Here is a 19,734-nt window from a genome sequence, read left to right as displayed (position 1 = left end):
GAAATGTAACAAAACACGAAGCGTAAGGAAACCAAACATAATGTCACGTGATGTAACGAAATGTAACAAAACGTGATGACACGTGACGACACGTAACATAACGAAAGGACAGGAAACCTAACGAAACGTAGCAGGCACAGGGCTGGCTACGGCTCCGTGGAGGGATGCTTAAAGATAGGTGTTTGCTGAGTCATAGGAATTGAACCAGAAGTCCTCACTCTGGTCCTCCAGACCTGCTTATCTCTCTGTGACCCCATAGGCTAGTTTCCCTAACCCTTGCAATTGGTCAGTTTCCAAGCCCCCCTAACCCTATAAAAGGGGCTGTCTAGGCCCATTTTGTTTGAAGAGCTGCTTCAAGACCCTTTGCGAGACCCTCAGAATAAATCATCGTGGAACTTTCTGCACCCAGCCTTCTCCTCTCTCATCTTCATCTGCCTTCCTAGAAGCCACGGCCAGCCAGAGCCCCTGTGAGCAAGCTAAAGAACTGAAATCATAAAAGAGCTGATATCTGTTTCAGTGGTTTTCTGAGGCTTCCAGGATGAGGGAAGAGACGAGACAGTTGACTCCATGCATCAGAAGGCTTGATTTATTATGATATGATATATAAGATATAAAAACTATACTAAAAGAATAAAGCCAGAGATTTCACTACCAAGGCTATCCTAAGAATAGAAAAGAATGTGTAAACTGAAGTCTTCTCAGCCCGAGACGGGCCGAACAGGTGAATTGTGATAGGCTCTTAATTGCAAACAGTCTGACGGGGCCAATCACAGATTTTCCCGTGGCATTCCACAGCAGCAGAATAAGAATTGTTTACAGTCCGTTCCTGAGGCTTCTCAGCACTCAGGAGAGGAAAGTTCCTAAGTAAAGGATTTTTCATAAACTATGTCGGTGACAGATATCACTGAGAGCTGACAATCACTGAGCTTCCTAAGAGGCCACAGCTGTGCCGCAGTCTGGCCTAGGGCACCCCAGCCCCTGGAGGGCTGAGGTATCTGGCCTTGAGACTGCTTGCCTGGGGCACTCTGATCCTACAGGGAGTCCGCCATCCGGCTAGAAGTTAGCCCCGTGGCTTCATTATTTTACAAAACATCACTAGACGTAACATAACGAAACGTAATGGAACGTAACGAAACGTAAGGGAACATGACAAAATGTCAGGAAACATCAGGAAACATCAGGAAACGTAACGTAACGAAATGAAATGCCACGTAACGAGATCTAACGTAACAAAACGTGACATACAGAAACTTGATGAAACATAACGAAAGGAAACGTCACATAACGAAACCTGACTGTTGGGGAAGATGAAACAGGAAAGCCTGACAAATATGATTGCCTGGCAAAAGATTTTGAGAATATAGGAACTATAAGCGAGATTGAAATGAAAGCAAGCTTTGACATGCCTTAGTTACTGAACAACAGGAAAACAATGGTGTGGCCGGCTGAAGGTAATCCCCTCTTGATGAACAAGACCCTCTGCAAGCAGGCAGGTCCAAGGGTCCAAGCAGACCCTGCCAGCTTGGCAGAAGGGGTCCAAAGAGTAGATTTAGGGTTTAAAATGTAGCACAATATGGTAATGTAGTGATTCTTATAGGCTGTATGTAAATGCTATAGGATTTGTATGTTGTACTAGATTGGTTAGTGAGAATCAGAATATTCAACACAGAAGATGATTTATTGTGTTGTAACGGGAACTTTGCTCTCTTGTTCTCTCTTGCTCTTGCTTTTACTCTTGTGCCCTTACTCTTACTCTTGCTCTTACTTTTCTATGCTCTCAGCTCTTGCCTTTTACGTTATTACCCTCTCATTCTCTCTCTTCTCTCGGGCCTGCTCCGAGCTGCAGCTGGCAGCTTCCAGCAGGGCCCTGTACCCACGCCCTTTGCAATAAACTGCAAGTTCCACGACTTGGCTTCAGAGATCTCTCGTCTCCGTCCGTCCTGACCGTGCAACCCCCAGTCTCGCCAACAGTGACAAAACGTCACGTAATGAAACATCACGTAACATAATGTAAAGCAACATAATGTAACATGACTTAATGAAATGTAACTTAACGAAACGTAATGAAACACGACGAAAGGTCGGAAACGTACAAAACGTCACCTAATGAAACGTAACATCATGAAACAAAACAAAACCTAACACAACATAACGAAACACAGTGCAATTAAAGCATAACGAAGCATAAAGTAATGAAACGTAACAAAACGTGATGAAACATAACGTAGTGAAATGCAACATAACAAAACATAACAAAATGTAAAAAAATGAAATGCTATGCAATGTAATGAAACATAACAAAACGTAACAAAAAGAAACATAACAAAATGTCATGAAACAATGCATGACGGAACCTAACTAAATGCAACAAAACGTAACGAAATGTAATGCAATGCAACAAAATGTAACGCAACAAAACGTAATGAAAGGAAAGGACACGAAACGTAACAAAACGTAACAAAACGTTGCATTATGAAATGAAACGTAACATAACGAAATGTCAAGAAACGTCAGGAAACGTCACGAAACAAAATGAAACGCAACAAGTCCTAAATGTAACAAAACACAACATAATGCAACGTAACTTAACATAACATAAGGACACGTAACAAAATGTCAGGAAACGTAACAAAACGTGACGAAATGTAACATAAGGACGCTAAACGTAATGAAATGTTATGAAACATAACGTAACAAAAGGTAACAAAATGTAATGAAACGTCATGTAACAAAACGTAACGAAATGTAAAGCAACGAGACCTAACTAAACGTAACAACACGTAACGTAACAAAACGTGATGAAACGTAACGAAACAAAACGTTAGGAAACATAACAACACGTGAGGAAACGCAACGAAACGTAACAAAACATAATGTAATGAAACGTAACGATACGTAACAAAAGATAATGTAACATAACTTACATAAACGTTATGTAAAGTAACGGAACATAACTGACATAAACAAAACATAAAGTAACGTAACTAACATAAACATAATGCAATGGAACGTAACCTTACATAACATAAACATAATGTAATGTGGTATCGTCCACAAGGGTCCCAGGATGAGGGAAGAGACGAGAAAGTTGACTCCATGTATCAGAAGCTTGATTTATTATTATATGATAGATAATATATTAAAACTATGCTAAAAGAATAGAGGAAAGGATTTCATCAGAAGGTTTAGCTAAGAATAGAAAAGGAATGAATAACAAAGTCTTGTCTCTGACCGAGACCGTCTGGACAGCTGGACTGTGATTGGCCATTAATTAGAAACAACCAGATGAGGCCAATCACAGATTCCCCTTGTTGCATTCCACAGCAGCAGATAAGAATTGTTTACACTTTGTTCCTGAGGCCTCTCAGCTTCTCAGGAGGGAAAAATCCTAAGGAAAGGATTTTTCATAAAACATGTCAGTGACAATGTAACATAACGAAACACAACTAACATTAACATAATGTAACATAACATAATGTAACATACCACATTATGTTATACTTCATTATGTTATACCACATGTTATACCTCATTATGTTATACCTCATTATGTTATACTTCAATATGTTATACCTCATTATGTTATACCTCAATATGTTATACTTCAATATGTTATATTTCATTAAAAGAAAATTATATACTAAAACATAAAGAAAGAGAAAGGAGACTTCAAAGAGCTAGAAAGAAATTAATAATAAAACCCCATGACTGACCAGAGTCCCAACACAGCTGGACTGGGATTGGTTGTTGAGTTAAAACAATTCATATAGAACCAATCAAAGATGCACCTATTGGTAAGCAACCTCCAGACCACGTTCTAAGCAATCAGATAATTATTGTTGACACTTCTTCTCTGAGGCTTCTCAGCTTCTCAGGAGAAAAATCCCAGCAAAGGGACTTTTCAGAAAATATCACGGTGACACCTGGGTCTGTCAGAAACAGCTCCTGCAGGAGCAGAGCCCTCCCCCGAGCATGCAGTGCTTCAGCCACCAGCCACACTTCCTCCCTGGCAGGGTGGGCAGGCCCTGGCACAGGGTGCCCTCCCTGGATCCCTGGCAGTGCCCAAGGCCAGGCTGGACACTGGCACACCCTGGGACAGTGGCAGTGTCCCTGCCATGGCAGGGGTGGCACTGGGGGGGCTCTGAGCTCCCTTCCCACCCATCCCAGCTGGGATCCTGGCATCCCAAGGTGCTGCTGCCTGCCTTGGCTCCGGGCTGGGCTCCTGATTCTCAGCACACAAATCCTGTGGGCTGCACATCTGGGGGGGAAAGGGAAAAACTGAGCTCTGGGGAGATCCTGGAGCCACTGCCAGGGCCTGCAGGGGCTCCAGGAGAGCTGGGAGGGACTGGGGACAGGGGACAGAGGGACAGGAGCCAGGGAAGGGCACCCAGTGCCAGAGGGCAGGGCTGGGTGGGATCTTGGCAATGAGGAATTGTTCCTTGGCAGGGTGGGCAGGCCCTGGCACAGAGTGCCCAGAGAAGCTGGGGCTGCCCCTGGATCCCTGGCAGTGCCCAAGGCTGGGATGGACACTGGGACACCCTGGGACAGTGGGAGGTGTCCCTGCCATTGCAGGGGTGGCACTGGGTGGGCTTTAAGGGCCCTCCCCAAACCCAAACCACTCTGGGATCTGATGATGCCCCAAATCCAATACAAAGCGTTTACAGTGATTTTGAACACCCTCATGCTGACTCGTAGGAGGAACCTGATTTTCCAGTTAAATCTGACAGTTTCCAGTTGATCCAGTTCCCAAACCCAGAGCACAATGTTTTATAAACACAGGTCTGGGGCTCCAAAGCTCTCCCCAAATTTCCCTGCAGCATCCAAGCAGTGTTAACAACGTGCAGAAAACCTTTTCCAAACCACAATGAGGGATCTGCAGAACCACATGAAACAACATTCTGAAATGTTTCCAAGCTTTTAAGGTTTGCAGGAGAGTGGAGGAGACATCTCAGGATCAGCAGCCACCCAGAGCAGGGACACAGTGACATTTCACTGCTGGGTCCCCCCACAGAACGATCTGCATCAGTGTGAGCTCATGCCTTCCTCACACTGACCTAACTTTGTATTTCTCATACAGAACCCCCAAGGACCAGGCTATGCCACCCCCTGGAGCAGCCTGTGACCAGGGAGAGCTGCACAGCCCCATCCCCTGCCCAGGGGTGCCAAAGGGCTCCTCTGGGGCACCAGTGCCCCGTGCAGAGCTCTGCAGCTGCCATTCCTTTGTGCCTTGTGCTGGAAAACAGAGTTTAACCCTAAACCTGCAGTTCCACAGTCAGAACCAACACTGTGGGCAGGGCTGAGCCACCCACCAGCACAGGGGTCTGGGCTATGGCCAGCACAGCCCAGGGACACAGCGGGGACACAGGTCCTGATGGCCTCCTCAGCCCTCTGACTGGCCTCCTCCTCTTCCTCCTCAGCCCTCCTGCTGGCCTCCTCCTCTTCCTCCTCAGTCCTTCTGTCGGCCTCCTCCTCCTCCCCAGCTCCCAGCAGTTCCTGTGCCCTGGGATTAGGGATTTCCTCCCACACGTTATCCTGCTTGGCTCTTTGCTGTGTCTAGCTCAGCAGGGGCAGGGCACAAAGTGCATCCTGCTCACCTGGGATTCACCTGGGATTTGTCCCAGGTCAGAGCCCACGGCAGAGAAGGGGAGAACCTGCACTGCCCAGAGCTCGCCGTGGTCACTGATGTCACACGTGTCCCCACAGGGACAGCTGCAGGCAGGGACTGTCCCTGTGCTCACTGGGGCTGCTCTGGGGTTCCCTGTGAGGAAAGAGCCCCTCACAGAGCTTGAGACCATCTACACCCAGCTCTGAGGGCAATGAAACATCACAGCTCCCTTGGACTTGACATTTTCTGAACATTAAGGAATGAACATGAAGATATTACAGGGCATCAGGCAAGGCTCGCTGCCTGTTTAATTCCATATTCAATTCTGTATTAGACCTCTGTTAAACACAGCTGATCAGTGCTCCCCTGCACTCCAGGGATGCAGCTCTGCAGCAGCCATGCAGCAGGGGGGGAGGATGAGGCAGGCAGCACTCACGGTTGCACCTCTTCTGCACGAAGCGCAGCTTGCAGGCGGTTCTGTACGTGGACAGCCGGATCACGTCGAAGTTCTGGGCTCCTGAACAAACCAGAGCTGTGGGGCTGTGCTTCCCTCTGAGCAACCCCTGCTGCTGTGGGGCTGTGCTTCCCTCTGAGCACCCTCTGCTGCTGTGGGGCTGTGCTTCCTTCTGAGCAACCTCTGCTGCTGTGGGGCTGTGCTTCCCTCTGAGCACCCTCTGCTGCTCTGGGGCTGTGCTTCCCCCTGCACCCTCTGCTGCTCTGGGGCTGTGCTTCCCTCTGCACCCTCTGCTGCTCTGGGGCTGTGCTTCCCTCTGAGCACCCTCTGCTGCTGTGGGGCTGTGCTTCCTTCTGAGCACCCTCTGCTGCTCTGGGGCTGTGCTTCCCTCTGCACCCTCTGCTGTGGGGCTGTGCTTCCTTCTGAGCACCCTCTGCTGCTCTGGGGCTGTGCTTCCCTCTGAGCACCCTCTGCTGCTGTGGGGCTGTGCTTCCTTCTGAGCACCCTCTGCTGCTGTGGGGCTGTGCTTCCCTCTGAGCACCCTCTGCTGCTGTGGGGCTGTGCTTCCCTCTGAGCACCATCTGCTGCTCTGGGGCTGTGCTTCCCTCTGAGCACCATCTGCTGCTGTGGGGCTGTGCTTCCCTCTGAGCACCCTCTGCTGTGGGGCTGTGCTTCCCTCTGCACCCTCTGCTGCTGTGGGGCTGTGCTTCCCTCTGAGCACTCTCTGCTGCTGTGGGGCCGTGCCTCCCTCTGAGCACTCTCTGCTGCTGTGGGGCTGTGCTTTCCTCTGAGCACCCCCTGCTGCTCTGGGGCTGTGCTTCCCTCTGAGCACCCTCTGCTGCTCTGGGGCTGTGCTTCCCTCTGAGCACCCTCTGCTGCTGTGGGGCTGTGCTTCCCTCTGCACCCTCTGCTGCTGTGGGGCTGTGCTTCCCTCTGCACCCTCTGCTGCTGTGGGGCTGTGCTTCCCTCTGCACCCTCTGCTGCTGTGGGGCTGTGCTTCCCTCTGAGCACCCTCTGCTGCTCTGGGGCTGTGCTTCCCACTGAGCACCCTCTGCTGCTGTGGGGCTGTGCTTCCCTCTGAGCACCCTCTGCTGCTGTGGGGCTGTGCTTCCCTCTGAGCACCCTCTGCTGCTCTGGGGCTGTGCTTCCCTCTGCACCCTCTGCTGCTGTGGGGCTGTGCTTCCCTCTGAGCACCCTCTGCTGTGGGGCTGTGCTTCCCTCTGCACCCTCTGCTGCTGTGGGGCTGTGCTTCCCTCTGAGCACTCTCTGCTGCTGTGGGGCCGTGCCTCCCTCTGAGCACTCTCTGCTGCTGTGGGGCTGTGCTTTCCTCTGAGCACCCCCTGCTGCTCTGGGGCTGTGCTTCCCTCTGAGCACCCTCTGCTGCTCTGGGGCTGTGCTTCCCTCTGAGCACCCTCTGCTGCTGTGGGGCTGTGCTTCCCTCTGCACCCTCTGCTGCTGTGGGGCTGTGCTTCCCTCTGCACCCTCTGCTGCTGTGGGGCTGTGCTTCCCTCTGAGCAACCCCTGCTGCTGTGGGGCTGTGCTTCCCTCTGAGCAACCTCTGCTGCTGTGGGGCTGTGCTTCCCTCTGAGCACCCTCTGCTGCTGTGGGGCTGTGCTTCCTTCTGAGCACCCTCTGCTGCTCTGGGGCTGTGCTTCCCCCTGCACCCTCTGCTGCTCTGGGGCTGTGCTTCCCTCTGCACCCTCTGCTGCTCTGGGGCTGTGCTTCCCTCTGAGCACCCTCTGCTGCTGTGGGGCTGTGCTTCCTTCTGAGCACCCTCTGCTGCTCTGGGGCTGTGCTTCCCTCTGCACCCTCTGCTGCTGTGGGGCTGTGCTTCCCTCTGCACCCTCTGCTGTGGGACTGTGCTTCCCTCTGAGCACCCTCTGCTCCTGTGGGGCTGTGCTTCCCTCTGCACCCTCTGCTGTGGGGCTGTGCTTCCTTCTGAGCACCCTCTGCTGCTCTGGGGCTGTGCTTCCCTCTGAGTACCCTCTGCTGCTGTGGGGCTGTGCTTCCCTCTGCACCCTCTGCTGTGGGGCTGTGCTTCCTTCTGAGCACCCTCTGCTGCTGTGGGGCTGTGCTTCCCTCTGCACCCTCTGCTGTGGGGCTGTGCTTCCCTCTGAGCACCCTCTGCTGCTGTGGGGCTGTGCTTCCCTCTGAGCACCCTCTGCTGCTGTGGGGCTGTGCTTCCCTCTGAGCACCCTCTGCTGCTCTGGGGCTGTGCTTCCCTCTGCACCCTCTGCTGCTGTGGGGCTGTGCTTCCCTCTGAGCACCCTCTGCTGTGGGGCTGTGCTTCCCTCTGCACCCTCTGCTGCTGTGGGGCTGTGCTTCCCTCTGAGCACTCTCTGCTGCTGTGGGGCCGTGCCTCCCTCTGAGCACTCTCTGCTGCTGTGGGGCTGTGCTTCCTCTGAGCACCCCCTGCTGCTCTGGGGCTGTGCTTCCCTCTGAGCACCCTCTGCTGCTCTGGGGCTGTGCTTCCCTCTGAGCACCCTCTGCTGCTGTGGGGCTGTGCTTCCCTCTGCACCCTCTGCTGCTGTGGGGCTGTGCTTCCCTCTGCACCCTCTGCTGCTGTGGGGCTGTGCTTCCCTCTGCACCCTCTGCTGCTGTGGGGCTGTGCTTCCCTCTGAGCACCCTCTGCTGCTCTGGGGCTGTGCTTCCCACTGAGCACCCTCTGCTGCTGTGGGGCTGTGCTTCCCTCTGAGCAACCTCTGCTGCTGTGGGGCTGTGCTTCCCTCTGAGCACCCTCTGCTGCTGTGGGGCTGTGCTTCCTTCTGAGCACCCTCTGCTGCTCTGGGGCTGTGCTTCCCTCTGAGTACCCTCTGCTGCTGTGGGGCTGTGCTTCCCTCTGCACCCTCTGCTGTGGGGCTGTGCTTCCTTCTGAGCACCCTCTGCTGCTGTGGGGCTGTGCTTCCCTCTGCACCCTCTGCTGTGGGGCTGTGCTTCCCTCTGAGCACCCTCTGCTGCTGTGGGGCTGTGCTTCCCTCTGAGCACCCTCTGCTGCTGTGGGGCTGTGCTTCCCTCTGAGCACCCTCTGCTGCTGTGGGGCTGTGCTTCCCTCTGCACCCTCTGCTGCTCTGGGGCTGTGCTTCCCTCTGAGCACCCTCTGCTGTGGGGCTGTGCTTCCCTCTGCACCCTCTGCTGCTGTGGGGCTGTGCTTCCCTCTGAGCACTCTCTGCTGCTGTGGGGCCGTGCCTCCCTCTGAGCACTCTCTGCTGCTGTGGGGCTGTGCTTCCTCTGAGCACCCTCTGCTGCTCTGGGGCTGTGCTTCCCTCTGAGCACCCTCTGCTGCTCTGGGGCTGTGCTTCCCTCTGAGCACCCTCTGCTGCTGTGGGGCTGTGCTTCCCTCTGCACCCTCTGCTGCTGTGGGGCTGTGCTTCCCTCTGCACCCTCTGCTGCTGTGGGGCTGTGCTTCCCTCTGAGCACCCTCTGCTGCTCTGGGGCTGTGCTTCCCACTGAGCACCCTCTGCTGCTGTGGGGCTGTGCTTCCCTCTGAGCAACCTCTGCTGCTGTGGGGCTGTGCTTCCCTCTGAGCACCCTCTGCTGCTGTGGGGCTGTGCTTCCCCCTGCACCCTCTGCTGCTGTGGGGCTGTGCTTCCCTCTGAGCACCCTCTGCTGCTGTGGGGCTGTGCTTCCCTCTGAGCACCCCCTGCTGCTGTGGGGCTGTGCTTCCCTCTGCACCCTCTGCTGCTGTGGGGCTGTGCTTCCCTCTGAGCACCCCCTGCTGCTGTGGGGCTGTGCTTCCCTCTGAGCACCCCCTGCCCCAGCTGGTGCTGAGAGCAGCACCTACCAAAAGGCTCCAGAGTCTCCTCCCACCCATCCCAGCCATGGCACACACAGGGGGCTCTGCCCCTGTGCCCAGGTGAGAGCCCACCTGCAGAGCTGCCCCAGCCCTGGGCAGCAGCACAGGGATGTGGAGCTGCTGGAGAGAGCCCAGAGGAGGCTCCAAGGTGACCAGAGGGATGGAGCAGCTCTGCTGTAAGACAGGCTGGGAGAATTGGGATTGTTCAGCCTGGAGAAGAGAAAGTTCTGGAGTGACCCAACTGCAGCCTTCCAGCACCTGGAGGAGCTGACAGGAAGGATGGAGAGGGACTGGGGACAAGGGACAGAGGGACAGGAGCCAGGGAATGGCTCCCAGTGCCAGAGGGCAGGGCTTGGGGGGATCTCGGGAATGAGGAATTGTTCCCTGGCAGGGTGGGCAGGCCCTGGCACAGGGTGCCCACCCTGGGTCCCTGGCAGTGCCCAGGGCCAGGCTGGACACTGGCACACCCTGGGACAGTGGCAGTGTCCCTGCCATGGCAGGGGTGGCACTGGGGGGGGCTCTGAGCTCCCTTCCCACCCATCCCAGCTGGGATCCTGGCATCCCAAGGTGCTGCTGCCTGCCATGGCTCCGGGCTGGGCTCCTGATTCTCAGCACACAAATCCTGTGGGCTGCACATCTGGGGGGGAAAGGGAAAAACTGAGCTCTGGGGAGATCCTGGAGCCACTGCCAGGGCCTGGAGGGGCTCCAGGAGAGCTGGGAGGGACTGGGGACAGGGGACAGAGGGACAGGAGCCAGGGAATGGCTCCCAGTGCCAGAGGGCAGGGCTGGGTGGGATCTTGGGAATGAGGAATTGTTCCCTGGCAGGGCGGGCAGGCACAGGGTGCCCACCCTGGATCCCTGGCAGTGCCCAAGGCTGGGATGGACACTGGGACACCCTGGGACAGTGGGAGGTGTCCCTGCCCAGGGCAGGGGTGGGATGGGGTGGGATTTAAGGCCCTTTCCCACCCAGACCACTCCATGATTCCACAGCAATGCTACTCTGGACACAAACCAGTATGAACAGGTAGTCTGAAGTCAGAGCTCCCTCAGTGTGTAACTGCAATTAAGGACATGCTGGCTCAATCCAGGAATTCCCTTCAGCCCTGACTCCTGCAGGACAGCAGGATAATGGGATGTCATGCAAACACCAGTTCTGAACTCTTCCAGAGGACAATCCTGCACAAATCAGCCCCGTAACCACTTCCTGACTCCCACCAGCACTGCAGGGCCATTTTTTATCTCTTTTTAAATCAAAAGCTGCTCTGTCTGCTGCCACTATCATTGAAATAGTTCTCCACAAACCTCAGGCACTGGCACAGATGAGAGAGGTGAGCATTCCCTAAGGAAGGAGCTTCCAGAACTCAGGGATAGAAACCTTCCCAGGCAGCTGTGACTCCCCCTGGGCATTATTCTCTCGAGCAGCCCCCAGGAGCACCTGGATGGGGCTTGGGGACAGGACAGGACAGGGATGATCTGCTGGTCCCAGGGAAGCTCTCAGTGAAGAATCAAGGACATCATGTCTTCAGATTTCCTACTTACTCATTTCCATGAACAGCTGCCTCTTCTCTGCCATGGTCCTCCTCCTCTTCCCACTCTCCTCAATCATTCTGGAGACAGAAATGGCAAACACTGTTTGTGATAGAATTCCTGTTACAAGAGCAGCAGGATTCTGTCCCTCAGTGGGACTGGGGACTGCAGGACACACAGACACCTCTCATCCTTATCCCATTCCACACACACACCTCAGGCTTGTTAACACCTTCCAAGGCAGGGCACAGCACAGGAAACATTAATTCAACACTTGAATTGCTTTAGTTTGAAAAGCCCAGAGCTGCACTGATACATGGAGAAATATCCCATCAAGAATTCCTCGGAGTTCTGAGCCAAACAAGGGGAAATGCTGCAGCTGGAGCTTGGGGGGTCAGCAGGAACAAGCTCAGCCCATTCCCTTCCCTGGCTGACAGAGGTGAGTGACCCCTCTTCCCTGCAGGATCACAGAATCCTTCAGCTTGGAGAAGGATTTGTGGGGATGTTTGGTTTGGGGAATGTTGGCTTTAAACAAAACTTGTTAAAATTTATTTAACTTTGAGCCCTGACACCTGAGGTCACTTGGGATTTGTCAGGGAAGTAGAGAACTTCAAACTAATTAAATTGCAAATAAAACCAGTTTGGTGGCAGAGGGCTCCCTTTCCTAGGAAAACAGATGAAAAGAGTGACAGGAGCAGAGAGCAGCTTGTCCCCCAAGGTAAAGGGACACAGGGACAATTCAGCAGCTCTCGGGGCTTATTTCACTACACAGTCCTAAAATATGCCAAATTTCAGTCCACTGCAGCAAAAAAAAAAAAAGGAAAGTTAATTCTGCATCAGTGTAAAATTTAATTTATAATTCAACTAATTATTACATTGCTCCTTGGTTACCAAATTGACCAACCTAAAACCCATTAAATTTAGGTTTCATGTGTCTAACCCCCGAAAAAGACCAAAATCCCAAACAATTCTCCTACAGTTCCATGCTGACTACAGGGGGCAGCTGGCCCAGCCCAGCCTGCAGCAGCCTCAGGTGGCACCAGGAGCAGCACAAAGTCCTGCCCTGGCACTGGCACACCTCCCTGAGGAGCAGTCCCTGGGCACAGCTTGGCACTTCCTGAGCTCCTGCTGGAACCCCACAGCTCAGAACCCTCCTCAGCCTTTTTCCTTCTCAGGAAGGAAAGCAAGCCCATGGCTCTGAGCTGAAAATACATTCTATTTCCATGGTTTAGAAAGGCACAGACAGAACCAATGTGCTGCTGTGCCTCTACTGGATTCTTTTAACAGCAAAAAGCCTCAGTGGCATTTTTTTGACTTGTAGAAGTTGGGGGTTTTGGGCACACGAGCTTCCAATCCCATCTCATTCAGCACCAAGCACCTGGCAGTGCCATGATGCCCAGTTCTTCCCCAGAGATTCCTCATTCATGGAATCCTGGAATGCTTTGGGTGGGAAGGGACCTCAGAGCCCAGCCAGTGCCACCCCTCCATGGCAGGGACACCTTCACTGTCCCAGGTGCTCCCAGCCCTGTCCAGCCTGGCCTTGGGCACTGCCAGGGGTCCAGGGGCAGCCCGAGCAGCCCTGCTCAGCCTGGCACAGAGGGGGCACCAGGGGTGAGCTCCAGGGGTCACTGCCAGTGCCTGGACACAGCACCCAACAGTGCCACACACAATTCCTGCATGAAGGGCTCAGAGGGACAGAGACAGACACAGCTCCATTCCAGGGGAGCTGAGTGTCACCTCTGTGCCCTCTGCAAGGAAAAGGAGGGACTGAACTTCTCCAAGCTGGTCCTGAAATGAGACCTGAATGAGGGATCTGCTCTCTCCGTGATCCAAGGGTCCTCCAGCAGGAAAATCCCTCCAGTCCATCCAGTCCAAGCTGTGCCCAATCCCCACCTTGTCCCCTGAGTGCCACATCCAGGCCTGCCCTGGACACCTGCAGGGATGGGCACTCCAAACCTCCCTGGGCAGCCCCTGCCAAGGCCTGAGCACCCTTCACATGCAGAAATTCCTCCTGATGTCCAACCTGAGCCTGCCCTGGCCCAGCCTGAGACCATTTCCCCTTGTCCTGTCCCTGTCCCCTGGGAGCAGAGCCCGACCCTCCCTGGCTGTCCCCTCCTGTCAGGGAGTTGTGCAGAGCCACAAGGTCCCCCCTGAGCCTCCTTTTCTCCAGGCTGAGCCCCTTCCCAGCTCCCTCAGCCCCTCCTGGGGCTCCATTCCCTTCCCAGCTCCTCCTCCAGGACTCCCAGTGCAGCCTCAGCCTCTCCTCCAGGCTCCTGCCTCCAAAGGAGAGGAAGGTTTGTACTTTTCCCTGGGGGAGGAGCTCAGCCCTGGAGCTGCTCACCAAACCCACCCAAGGCTCTTTGCACTCAGGAGCTGACCCTGCTGCCTCTGAGAGGGGGAAACACCTCGGGGAGGCTCTGTCTGGGCAGGGCACACCTTCTGAGCAGAGTGGAGAGAGAATCCAGCAATGGAAACTCAGAATTGTTCGGGTTGGAAAAGCCCTCAGAGCCCGGCCACCCCCAGCAGTGCCCAGGCCACACTGAGCCCTGTCCCCAAGTGCCACAGCCACAGGGCTTTAAACCCTCCTGGGATGGGGAGTCCACCCTGCCTGGGCAGCTGTGCCAGGGCAGGACAGCCCTTTCCAGGTGGGAATTGTTCCCAACATCCACCCAGCCAGCCTGAGGCCACTTCCCCTTGTCCTGTCCCTGTCCCCTGGCAGCAGAGCCCAACTCCCACATGACTGCCAGGTTTTTGGGAAAGTGCTGGAAATGAGGTTCTGTGAGAATAATGGACAAACCTGTTTTTAATCCCTGAACCATCAGACACAGGAGGATCCCTCGGTGGTGAGGCTGGGATGAAAGAAGATGGGGAGCCTTTCTCAAGTTCAAAACAGGAATGAACCAAACCCACAAGAACTGCAACTATGTTTGGGATGCAAATTACAGTGCTCAGCTCCCAAAACAGGGAAGGGAAGCAGCAGCTTGGCCTGAGCTGGTTTGGTTTGTTAGGTTGGGTTCTTTGAAGGGGGTGGGGAGGCTGGGTTTGGGTTTTGGTGGGGATTTTTTGCGTGGGTTTTGTTTGTTTGTTTGCTGGTTCTTTGCTTTTTTAAAAATTGCAGCAAAATCCATGAGCCAAGTGCCAGGAAACACAAGATGGACTGGAATGATGTGGCAGCCAGGAATTCCTGAGGTGGCTGCTCCCATTGGGCATGGGGAGGGGAAACCACTCCAACACAGAATCCCAGGATGGGTTGGGGTGGAGGGACCTCAGAGCCCACCCAGTGCCACCCCTGCCATGACAGGGACCCCTCCCACTGTCCCAGGCTGCTCCCAGTGTCCAGCCTGGCTTGGGCACTGCCAGGGACAGGAAATCCAGTTATTTGGAAATCCTTATTGAAAAGCAATGTTCAACTAAAAGCAGAAAATGATGCAGTGCCTTAGAAAACTGCAGCTGAGTGTGTCTGATGTGAACTTCCAAAATGTCATCATTTCCCTTCATCCTTTCACCTTCACCCCCTTTCCACAGGTACAACACTTGTATGGCCTCAGGAGCACCCTCTGACAGAGTTAACAGCAGAGCCAATTTATAAATCCCACACCAATTACTGTGGGAAGTTCTACATTCAGCCACCATCTAAAATAACTGTATTATATATATATATAATAATATATATAATTACATATATATAATATCATTATATAAACTCACTTTTTTCTCGCTCCCCTTGTTTGACACTTCTTTTTCTGTCCCAAAACAGGGAGAGAACAGGGAGAGCCCCTGCTCTGTGCCAGGGTGTCCCTGTCAGAGCTCTGTCCCAGCACAGGAGGTGAGATTGGCACGCCCCTGGCTGCAGGGGGCCCCTGGCTGTGCCCCCCCTGGCTGTGCCCCCCTGGCTGTGCCCCCCTGGCTGTGCCCCGCAGATGCTCCCAGGTTCAGGCCAATACTACAGGACCTTGCTTAGCAGGTTTCGCTCTTCTTGGAGCTCATCAGCTGTAGGTAACGGCCCAAGGACAGCTCCACAGGCAGCTCTGTGCTCAGGAAACCACCCCTGAGCCAGGGATGGGCTTCTTGGCACACACAGAATCACAGTCACACAGAATCAGAATCACTGAGTCACGCACAATTGCACACAATCACACACAATCACTGAGTCACACACAATTGCACACAATCACACACAATCATTGAGTCACACACAATTGCACACAATCACACACAATCATTGAGTCACGCACGATCATTGAGTCACGCACAATCATTGAGTCACACACAAAATCATTGAGTCACACACAGTCACACACAATCACTGAGTCACGCAGTCACACAGAACGTCAGAATCAGAATCACAGAATCAGAATCAGTCACACACAATCACAGAATCACTGAGTCACACACAATCGAGTCACACACAATCGCACACAATCACTGAGTCACTGAGTCACACACAATCAGTCACACACAATCAGTCACACACAATCAGTCACACACAATCACACAGTCACACAGAATCTCAGAATCACACAATCAGAGAATCAGAATCACTGAGTGACACAATCGCACAATCACTGAGTCGCACACAATCGCACACAATCACAGAATCACTGAGTGACACAAAATCACACAATCACTGAGTCACACACAATCACTGAGTATCACACAATCACTGAGTCACACACAATCACACAATCACTGAGTCACACACGATCGCACAATCACTGAGTCACACACAATCACACAATCACTGAGTCACACACAATCACACAATCACTGAGTCACACACAATCACTGAGTCACACACAATCACTGAGTCACTGAGTCACACAATCACTGAGTCACACACAATCAGTCACACACAATCTCAGAATCAGAATCACACAATCAGAGATTCAGAATCACTGAGTGACACACAATCGCACAATCACTGAGTTGCACACAATCACAATCACTGAGTTGCACACAATCACAATCACTGAGTTGCACACAATCACACAATCACTGAGTCACACACAATCACTGAGTCACACACAATCACTGAGTCACACACAACCACACAATCACACACACACAACCACACAATCACACACAACCACACAATCACACAATCACTGAGTCACACACAATCACACACAATCACACGATCACTGAGTCACACACAATCGCACAATCACTGAGTCACACAATCACACAATCACTGAGTCACACACAACCACTGAGTCAGAATCACTGAATCACACAAAATCACAGAATAAGAGTCACAGAATCAGAATAACTGAGTCACAATCAGAATCACAGAATCACTGAATCAGAATCATTGAATCACACACAATCAGAATCAGACAATCACACAGAATGACAGAATTACTCACAATCACACAATCCCACAATCCCAGGCTGGAAGAGCCCTCCAAGACCATCCAGTCCAGCCCAGCCCCAACAGCTCAGCTCACCCCTGGCACCCAGTGCCACATCCAGGCTTTGTTAAACACACCCAGGGATGGGCACTCCACCACCTCCCCATTCCAGAACTTTGTCACCCTTTCTGTAAAGAATGTTTTCCTGATATCCAACCTAAATTCCCCATGGTGCAGCTCCAGGCTGTGTGCTCTGGTTCTGTCAGTGCTGCCTGCAGAAAGAGCCCAGCCCCAGCTGAGCACAGCCCCTTTCAGGTGGTTATAGTTTGTTTTTGTAGTTGTTTTAAGTTAATTTTGTTTCCTTCTGTCCTTCCACCTCTCAGGAACGCTCCAAAGGAGATTCTGACCTTTGGGGTTTGGTAACCATTTACAGACATTGGTTTGCACTGAGCTGCAGCCTCAGTGGCCAAAGCAGGAACAGAGAAAGAAAAGTTCATTTACCAATGATTAAACCTGACTTGGTTCACATTCCTGGCGTGGCATGTCATTAGCAGAAATAATATTTGATGTCACTGATTAAACTGCATGAAGATAAACTTGTGCCCATACCTATTTATGGTCAGAAATAACTTGTAATTAAAATCAATCCAAAAGCCAGTTCGGGGCATGGGCTGATCTGTGCTTGACACAGGGAAGGAGGTTCAGTGACTTTCTGCCATTGTTCTGACCAGAAGGAACAACTATTCCTGCTGTTTCAAGGAAAAGCTTTCCTCCCTTGACAGTTCATTCACTCTTAAAAGTGTAACTTTAATAAATAACATAACTGGGATGAAGATATTGAATAAAAATTGAGGGCATACCTGTGCTGGCAGGAAAAGTTACTGGTGTCCATCTGCTTTGGCACTTCCTTGCTTTGGGCTTCTGAGCTCGACTGGCTTCAACTGACATTTGACAGAAACCATCTCAAATAATTTCTGAACTCTCATCAATGTTTTGGTAAAGTATAAAATTAAACTTACTTATGATACAAAGGTGCTTATATTTGTTCATCTCAGACTTCAATAAAAATATCAAGTATTTTTCCTTTTCTTTCCTAATTTGAACAATGACTGATTTAATCCTCTCCCTCTGTCTATCCAAAATATCTGATGCTTTTACTCATTTCTTTGTTCTCCTGGTTCACATTTCCAATCCCTTTCCTCAGCAGTCAAACAGAATTAATCAGAAATACTCCCTTGTTCCCCTGTGGCATTTCCCAGGAAGAGGAGTGACCTGAACTGACTTCAGGGGGACACATCTGACCCCAGGAAAAGACAAACCTTCCATACTCATTCAAGTAGACTGGCAACATCTTTTAAAGCCCATTTTAACCTCTTTTGAAAATTTTTCTCATTTATCTTTAACATTTTACACTCTGTTCCCATCAATTTTAGGATAATTAACTGAAGCAACTGTGCACAAAAGTATGAAAAGTACACTAAAATGTTATTTCTGCATTTCCAGCAAGTACAGGAGCTTCTCTGGGACCACCAAGCACCTTCCAGCAGCAGCTGCCCCAAAACCCAAAGGTCTGCATCTCTCACTGATGTTTTCACGTGTGCTGGACTCAGATGGTTGTGCAAGATCTCTACAAACCCAAATTGACTCCAGCCTTGGAGGGTGTAAGGAAAAACCCACTTGGCTGGGAGCCAGGCAAGGGACTGTAACTTCCCAGGGATTACAGCTCTGCACTGAAATTCTAAACAAGTCAAAGGCTCCTTTTTTTTTCCCTCCATAAATCCAATGGATCCAAAGCTGCTCTGGAAGGTTCTGCAAAAACCTGCCCAAATAAAGCAGGAGGCTTCATTAAAAATGAACAGGCAACCCAGCAGCTTAGGGAAAAACAACAGTAATGAAACCTAAAAAGCTTTCCCTCCTGCGTGCCTTCCCGTTCCTGCTGGAGCTGTGAGGTTCTTCCAAGGCACAAGAAGGCATCTGGTCTGCTCAGGCAGGACACAGCATGTGGCAGCACAGCCCCACAGAGCCCTCAGTGCCTTCAGTTACTGGGGTGGAAAATCTCTGATGGGCAGGGACATCCTGGCTGGAAAAACCTGGGCATGGAGGCCCATCCAGCTGGGCACGGGCACCAGGGGGCTCAGGGGATGCTCCTCCTGGGTGAGGATGCTCCTCCTGGGTGAGGATGCTCCTCCTGGGTAGCTGGATGTGGAGCAGCCTCTCCAGGCTGATCTCCTCAGGCACCTTCAGTGTCTGGAGCAGAACTGCTCCATGGGGCTTTTCCAAACACCAGAGGGTGTAAACAGGGAATTGGAGTAGGTTTATTGCTTATTCCTGGCTGGAAAAACCTGGGCATGGAGGCCCATCCAGCTGGGCACGGGCACCAGGGGGCTCAGGGGATGCTCCTCCTGGGTGAGGATGCTCCTCCTGGGTGAGGATGCTCCTCCTGGGTAGCTGGATGTGGAGCAGCCTCTCCAGGCTGATCTCCTCAGGCACCTTCAGTGTCTGGAGCAGAACTGCTCCATGGGGCTTTTCCAAACACCAGAGGGTGTAAACAGGGAATTGGAGTGGGTTTATTGCTTATTCCTGGCTGGAAAAACCTGGGCATGGAGGCCCATCCAGCTGGGCACGGGCACCAGGGGGCTCAGGGCTGGGTCAGTCCTGCCCAACACCTCCAGGGCATGGAGGGCACCAGCCTGGCTCAGCTCAGGGACAGCCCCAGGGGGTGGGATGTGCATCTGCTGGGGGCTCTGCAGAGGGACCAGGACAGCCTGGATCCATGGCCTGGGGCCACTGGGGTGAGGGACAACAAGGCCAAGAGCTGGGTCCTGCCCTGGGGTCACACCAACCCCAGGAAGGGAAGGGAACGGAGCCCCAGGAGGGGCTGAGGGAGCTGGGAAGGGGCTCAGCCTGGAGAAAAGGAGGCTCAGGAGGGACCTTGTGGCTCTGCACAATTCCCTGACAGGAGGGGACAGCCAGGGAGGGTCGGGCTCTGCTCCCAGGGGACAGG

The 19,734-nt window shown here is 52.5% G+C and overlaps 1 protein-coding gene across 1 annotated transcript in view; it reads right to left on the bottom strand.

Moving 5' to 3' along the window:
• The window catches only part of LOC103824788 (dystrobrevin beta), a 47,194-nt gene that overhangs the window by 22,005 nt on the left and 5,455 nt on the right, over positions 1–19,734 (bottom strand). The window contains 2 exon segments of the mRNA XM_050971916.1: positions 6,042–6,122; positions 11,392–11,459. Of these exon segments, the coding sequence (XP_050827873.1) occupies positions 6,042–6,122; positions 11,392–11,458 (148 nt within the window). The 5' untranslated portion in view covers position 11,459.

Source organism: Serinus canaria, chromosome 3 (genome assembly GCF_022539315.1).
Source record: "Serinus canaria isolate serCan28SL12 chromosome 3, serCan2020, whole genome shotgun sequence".
NCBI lineage: Eukaryota > Metazoa > Chordata > Aves > Passeriformes > Fringillidae > Serinus > Serinus canaria.
This window is presented reverse-complemented; position numbering and strand designations above follow the sequence as displayed.